The 8,172-nt window shown below is 41.0% G+C and overlaps 1 protein-coding gene across 1 annotated transcript; it reads left to right on the forward strand.

Moving 5' to 3' along the window:
• The first annotated feature begins 3,012 nt into the window (after positions 1–3,012).
• Positions 3,013–3,950, forward strand: LOC117044101 (olfactory receptor-like protein COR5). The gene is given in 2 exon segments (XM_033144568.1): positions 3,013–3,586; positions 3,589–3,950. Coding segments are annotated over 2 exon segments (936 nt in total).
• Positions 3,951–8,172: the final 4,222 nt, after the last annotated feature.

Genomic DNA, 8,172 nt, shown 5'->3' on the forward strand with positions numbered 1-8,172 from the left:
AATGCTTTGATGGTGTTTCCTGCTTGGCAGGGGGTTGGACTGGATGGCCCTTGTGGTCTCTTCCAACTCTATGATTCTATGATTCTATGAAATGGCTCCATGTGCTTTCCCGATCATATCCTGGGACCATTGTAAATTGACTCTGCACTTGACTTATTACTATTATTAATTAATTTTATATGCCACCCTTCATCCAAAGATCACAGGGTGATTAACATGATCAAAGTATAAAGACTTGTGGGCTGGAGGTTCCCCACCCCATCCAGGGTTGTATCCAGCATTAGTTGTATTCAGAGTAGAACTATTGAATCAAGCCACCCCAATCTCTGTCAAGCAATAGCAAGAGATGCCAGGGGTCTTGACACTTGACCAGGGTTTGTGTTTCCTTGGAGGAAATGAGGCACAACGCAGGCTAGTGTCTTTATGAAGTATGGTTTTTAAACACATATTTACACCTGAGTTTTATGGAGAGCTCACAGCATTTGCATCTCTAGAGGGGCTTGTCCTTCCCAACAGCTCAGCATTGGATTCAGAGGCATCCTGTGCACCAAAGCTGTGTCTGTCTGTAACAGCCTGCTCCAGTCAACCAGCATGGTGGCTGCCCTTCATTCCTGACATGGAGTTCTTCCCACTACCTCCTCCTGTTTCCTAGTGGCACCTGCAGAAAACAAACCTTCCACTTCCAGCACCCCCAGCCTCTGTTGCCACAACCATGGCAACCTCTGTTTCTTAAGTCTACTCCAAAAGGCTTTCTTCTTCTTCTTCTTCTTCTTCTTCTTCTTCTTCTTCTTCTTCTTCTTCTTCTTCTTCCTCTTCCTCTTCCTCTTCCTCTTTGCTACTGCTTACATCAGGCCAATGGTAAACCTACCAACCCCAAAAGCTACTGGGCAGAGAGTCTGATGTTTTGCCAATGCCTTGCCATTACCAGCCTTTTATTTCTTCAGTGAACCACCCACAGTGAGTCTCATGAGGAAGCTAGCTAGTATTATTTCCAGCCCTTGCTAAATTCATGAATTTATGAGTTTGCTTCACTAAATGTAGAGGTTATTGGGGGGAGGAGCTCACCTCCCAAAACTCATAATAGTAACTTTAAACCATTTATTTCAATGGGATTACTTTGAGTATGAAGCATCTGGATATGTCTCCAATTACTGTACTCAAAATGCCAGCACACAAAGACACTAAAAAAGCCAATCAGAGAAGGTGGGTAAAATGCTAGTTTAACTTTTTAATAAAATCAGAAGCCTAAGGGCATTTCCCCTCCCACCGCTTGCTTGTGGCCCCCAGAAATTTGCCCTAAGGTGAGTGTGGTCTTTAGGCTGAATAATTTGCCCCACCCCATTAATTTGACTTAGTTCCTTGATGGGAGACATTGGGAGCTAAATGGGCAACCTACTGCAGCAGGAAATCATGTGTTCCAAGCATTGAGCACGTTGGTTTTATGGTGTGTTCCATTACCAGGAAGAATTCTTGAAGCAAGTTTGAGATTTTCAGTTTGTAAACTGTAAATAATTGTTGTTGTTGTTGTTCAGTCGTTCAGTCGTGTCCGACTCTTCGTGACCCCATGGACCAGAGCACGCCAGGCACGCCTATCCTTCACTGCCTCCCGCAGTTTGGCCAAACTCATGTTAGTAGCTTCGAGAATACTGTCCAACCATCTCATCCTTTGTCATCCCCTTCTCCTTGTGCCCTCCATCTTTCCCAACATCAGGGTCTTTTCCAGGGAGTCTTCTCTTCTCATGAGGTGGCCAAAGTACTGGAGCCTCAACTTCAGGATCTGTCCTTCTAGTGAGCACTCAGGGCCGATTTCCTTGAGAATGGATAGGTTTGATCTTCTTGCAGTCCATGGGACTGTCAAGAGTCTCCTCCAGCACCATAATTCAAAAGCATCAATTCTTCGGCGATCAGTCTTCTTGATGGTCCAGCTCTCACTTCCGTACATTACTACTGGGAAAACCATAGCTTTAACTATACGGACCTTTGTTGGCAAGGTGATGTAAATAATTAAGAAGCAATAAATGAGAAATTTTTACACAACATTGCAAAAAGTTTACATTCTAGAGGAGTAAGCATGCTCATCTGCTGCAGAGGGTGGATAGGGAGATGTCTCGTGGCACCACTAAGGTGTCACATAATTCTCTGCTGTTCCCCAAGAATGCTCATCTTTATGTGATTAATGCTGCTCCCAAGTGGTGAAAGGCATTATAATGAACCCAGAACAGCTCTGCAGTGCATTCTCTTCCACTGCAATAGCATGCTAGACACAAAAACCTAGATCTCCCATCCAATTCTGTGATTCCATGAATCAAGAAAGAAATCCCATCCCGTAAGTATGGCTATGCATCCAAATGGATTTCAGGTTGCCAGAAAAGAAATCAGGATATAATCATATATGATATCTATCTATCAATCATCTATCTATCTATATCTCTCTATCATCTCTCTCTCTCTCTCTCTCATCTATCTATCATTTCTTTTTGAAGTCATGTTAAAGAAGTCAAATGAATTCAAGAATTCCTCAGAGTGGGGAGATAACAATGCAAAGAATAGTAAGTCACAGTCTCCAATCCATGGGTCTATGTATATGAGAAAGACTGTTCATTTGCACTCATTGTTCTGACAGGACTCTTGTGGCTAAGAGCAAAAGTCTTTCTTGGTCCTGGTAAACTGTCACACAGGGTAAGAGTAGAGGACAGATGGCATGCAGAAGTAGTCTAGTAACTTGCTTTGCTGCTTTCAGCAACAGACAGCATTGACCATTAAAATGTGATTGGTTGCATTGGATTCTGCAACAAATATGCATGGATATCAGAACACAGACATATAACAACACATCTATTTCCAGAAGAACATAAAAGAGCCATGTTGAATGAGGCCAATGACCCATCTAGTCCAGCACTTTGTGCTTACAGTGGTGGACCAAGGGGAAGGCTGCAAGAATTGCTTTCTATGTTATCCTGGTTTAATTATTACCTTTTTTATTCTAGTGCAGTAACTCTTGGAACTGAATAAATGGTGAACATAAATTGCACTACAGCTACCCCTGAATTTGTTTTCTTGGGATTGACAGCTTCCAAGGAGGTGCAGATCACCCTATTTGAGCTGTTCCTAATGATTTACCTGGTCACCCTGGTGGGGAATCTCGGGATGGTAGCCTTGATCCATGCTGATGCCCACCTTCAGACTCCCATGTACTCCTTCCTACAGAGCTTGTCCATCGTTGACAGCTTTTATTCAACAGTTATCACTCCAAAGCTGTTGGCGGACCTCTTAGCAAGGAAAGCCACCATTACCTATGTAGGTTGCATTCTTCAATACTACGCTTTCATCTTTTTTGCGACCTCAGAGTGCCTCCTGCTTGCTGTGATGGCATATGACCATTACGTTGCCGTCTGCAACCCCTTGCTCTATGCAGTGATCATGTCCCCGAAAAGGTGCGTACAGCTGTTGACAGTAACATTCATATGGGGTTTCATGACCTCTTCAGTACACACCGGTTACTTGCTCAGATTGTCTTTCTGTGACTCCAACGTCATCAACCATTTCTTCTGTGATATCACTGCTTTGCTGGAACTTTCTTCCACAAACACATCAATGAACTATGTGTTTTCGTATTGGGTACCTTTGCTGAAATGAGCAGCATTGTCACAATCATTATTTCCTATGCTTTCATTGTGATTACTGTGCTAAGGATAAAGTCTGCTGAGGGAAAGAAAAAAGCCTTCTCCACTTGTACATCCCACCTCACAATAGTCACAGTCTTCCATGGCACAGTTCTCTTCATGTATTTCCGACCTAGATCTAGTTACTCCCTGGGTACAGACAAAGTGGCTTCAGTCTTCTATACTGTGGTCATTCCCATGCTCAATCCCCTTATCTATAGCCTGAGAAACAGGGAGGTTAAGGATGCCCTGAGGAGAGTGGCACAGAGAAGGCTATTATTACATTAATGAAGAAAGAAACACAAGCAAATCTATTTTCTGTTATAGATCTGGTCAGCACCACATTTAACCTTCTCTGACACATGATGCCCATTTTGAGAACCCATTACAGTGGAGTCAACAGCAGACAGCTTTGCACAATGTTTACCTATGCGCTTAAAGGATAAATCCATTTCAGTCCACACTGTGCTGATCATATCACACTGTGCCACCGATGTACACAAAGGCGTCAAAGGATCTCACCCATAAGGTCTCCTCCTCTTCATTCTGAAAAAGTTCAGCATGTCACACAGACAGAGTGTACCTCCATATGTACAAATCCATGCCCTGCTAATGGTTCGTAATTGGGTGGGAAGTGTACACATCATCAACAATCCTTTTCAGTGGAGATCTTAATTCCAGTCTCTACCTGTATTGGATTTGAACTTGTTTTAATGTATGATATTGTTACATATATAGTTTTACTTTTGTTGTTTTTATTGTTACGTCACTTTGAGATGTTTCATAACAAATGTTTCCAAAATTAAATTAAAACAATATAAAAACAATAAAACAAATAAAAAGTGTGTCGGTGAATAGGCTTTTGTGCAATGAATATAAAAATTGGCATGGCAGCAGGCACAACCCTGCTCTCCTGCACACATATGGACTGTCCATCAATACCACATGTAAAGAAAGAGAAAGGTTTTTTCTTTTTTCAGTCGTGGCCCCAGTGAAAAATCTCTCACTGATTTTAATGCCTTTTTGGCAAAAAGTTAGGACCATCCTCTTTCCCCCAGGCATTTGGTTAATTGTGACAGGCTTGTTGTGGCCCACATATGACTAATGTACTGTTGCTGGTGTTGCTGTAATTATTGAGGTTATTTTTTTGTTAGTGAATGGATGACTGATGGTTTTAACTCTGCATTTTTATTCTATAAGTTACCTTTCCTGCATTAGGTGACTAATATGATAGTAATTAATAATATGCTAATGATGCTTATTAAAACATAGTTTAGTGGCATTTCAGTGTTTGATCTTTTTGCTTAAATTTCACTTTTGTGTGATAAGACTGGTAGAAGAACGAAATGCTTTCAGAAAGAGCGAAAAGAAGTTCACAATACTGTAATACCAAATTTATTTATTTCGCACCAGTGAAACTGGGCTTATCCTCCCTCAGATATTTTTCTGAGCTATTTCTTCATATCACATTTGCAAAATGTTCATTATCTACACTTGCACCCAAATATCTATGTGTATTCTTTGATGTGAAACTTCCAGACATGCTTGCTTTAGGATGATAGGAAATAAAACTACCGTTTCCTTGAACTTTAGACAGGAATATTTGCACACATATTGAAGGGTGACTGGAAGTCAGACATCTCAGAACATATTGTACTGAGCAGAGTGCAAGCCAGTAGGAGCTGTATTATCCAATATGAACATGAATGTGACTTCAACTTGAGGGTAAAACATTATGACCTCTTCACTCATTAGGAATTTAGGGCAAGACTGCAGTCCTCTTCTGTGTTAAAGTTGTAAGTTTCATGTTCATAAAATGTCATGTTTGATCTCATTGTATTTGGAATGCTGTAAAGAGACATTTACCTTAAACGAGAGGTTCCACTCTGGGTGAAAGCGGAAGGCTGGTGTTTTTCGATTTCAAGGAGATAAACTACCTGATGACTCATCTCCTGGAAATCAGAGCTGCAACTCTTACAGCAGGAAATGAAACTTCAGAAGTCAGAGATGGGACTTGAGAGAGGAAAGTTTACTGAACAACATAAAGAACTGAACCACATTGCTTGTTTGCAGTTGTGCTACTTTACTATTCTGTTCATGTAATGTTTATACCTGACTAGCATTTAAAACTGTTCTACAATAAAACTTTAAAATGCATTCTTGTGGTTGAAATTTAATTTACTTCTACACAAGACCCAGATCAGGGATTCCACTGAACAACTATAACATTCTGTGCACACTTACTACAGAAAATACTAGGACTGGGTAGTATGGCTGCAATCCCATACACACTTATTTGATAATAAGAGCTATTGAATCCAATGGTACTTATTTCCAATTAAACATGCATAGAATCATGGTGTTTAAAACAGGAAAAAACCACGCAAGAATATGCCCATGTTTACAATATTGTTTGGTCCAATAGAATAAGCAATCTCATCAGTTCTATGCCATGATTTCACTGGGAATTGATATTGGGATGTATTTCCACTGAAAAGGGTGGTTTAGGGAGCGATCTTAAGCATAGGAAGCCAGCATAAGTTACAATGGCTTAATTTTTTTCAGGCATATATCCTAGCTCTATTTAGCCATTGCTCAGTGGTAGAGTATCTGTTTTGCTTCCAGAAGGTCCCAGGTTTCATCCCCAGCATCTTGAGGGAGGGTGGCAGAGACTCCTGCTTGAAACCCTAGGGAGCTACTGCCAGTGGGTGTAAACAATACTGAGTTAGAAGAGCCAATGGTTTGAGTACATCACCGTCTTATGTTCCTGTGCATCCTACTTTAAGGCTGTACTTTCACATCCATTATGGAGACAGGAAATTCTGCTATATTAATTTTGTTTCAGTGGGCCTAAATGGCATTCCTGCAGGTTTGTGAACCTTCTTGATTGATAAGAAGGGAATTGGACTCATTTCCACCCCTCTGTTTAGATTAAGGATTGAGCGCAGTGCCTTTATCCACCAGCAAGCTGTGACATTTGTTGTGATGTAAGCAAAACCTCCAAACCAGCCCAATTTGTCTGTACGCTATTTCCTCCTTGGCCCCAAATATGGTGACCGAGTAACTCCACAGCAAGGTCATAAGCACATATTGCCCGCTTACCTTTGGGCAGGGGCAAAACATGCAAGTTGGGTGGGTGGGACATCCATTGCCAACTGTGCTGCTGAGCATACATGGTTAGAACTGCAAACCAGAAGTATGAAAAGTAAAAAAATTACTTTGGGGTGAAAGAAGCATTTCACAAACAGGGACAATATTCACAAATACCTTTGAGATCAATTACCTTTCTTGGAGAACACACCACTGGGGGAAATTTTAATTGTGTTGTTTTGGTATTAGAGATATTTTTGAAAACTTCATGTAATTTGCCTCAAATCTCTCTATGATACACATAAGTAGTTCAGAAAAGCACAACTTCATTTCAGGAATGATTTCTTAAGCAACTGGATATCTTCCATTTCTTCTACAGGTAATTCTCATAGCATTAGTGACTTTTCTCTTTTCGTAGCTTGCTAAATATTTATTCGTGGTTGCCTCTTCACTTTGTTTACCAAATGTCTGAAAAGCATAAAGAAAATCATTACAATATCTCGGGTCTGTTTTGGGCCTGTCAAACTCACCAGCGAAATGTGGTGACGCAAAACCTGGTTTTGTTGGCTGCCTTTAAGTTCTAAAATGGGAGCTGCAACAACAACATGGTTGGTGTGTCTTAAGTTGTGCAATCTGGTCCATGTCCCAGAGAATGAATCCCCCCCCCACACACACCAAGTCATATAACAGCAATTGCTCTGGTCATTTGAGGGCTGCCTTGAGCCTCATGGATAGCAGTTCTGTTTACCCATCTCATACGGCAGCTCCCAGCGTTCCTGACTTTGGGTGATGCTGGCAGGTTCCGTGAAATAGACTGATATACCAGAAATGGTCTGATTTGTGTCCTCCAGAATAAGGTCTGTTATATTTCATCCAAGATTCATATTTTCCAAATAATGATAAATAAATGTGATTTGTTTTGGGATGTCATTAGTAGTTTTGTTGAATATAAAAGCCAAACAATAAATAAACCTATAGCCATGAATGAACTTTATGTTTATCTTGTGGTTAGGAGGGTGGTTCCAGCCAGATGTGTGGAAAGACTTGGAGAACGTGTGGTTCTTTTATTCTACTGTTCCAATTTTGAAAACTTAAGAGAATGTTCCTAACGCTCACTGGAGTGATCTGTGCAGAGGGGCAACATTGTTCAGACTAGAAGAAACTTTGACGTATCTACTTATGTAAATGTGAGGAGACATAGAAGTGAGGTTCAATCGGGGAGGGTGATCCAGGTCCATGATGGAGACACTTGTCTAAGAGAAAGAATAATGCTCAAAGGGAAGAGTTAGGTAGAAGATCTTGAGGAATGGAAATGGGATGAAGAGCGATGTGGAAAGAAAAGAGGAGAGTCTGGTAGCATCAAAAGAGGAGTAGTGCAGCTGATGCATGTCTGGTAGGGGTCCATAGTCAACAGTGGAGA

Source organism: Lacerta agilis, chromosome 1, assembly GCF_009819535.1.
Source record: "Lacerta agilis isolate rLacAgi1 chromosome 1, rLacAgi1.pri, whole genome shotgun sequence".
Taxonomy (NCBI): domain Eukaryota; kingdom Metazoa; phylum Chordata; class Lepidosauria; order Squamata; family Lacertidae; genus Lacerta; species Lacerta agilis.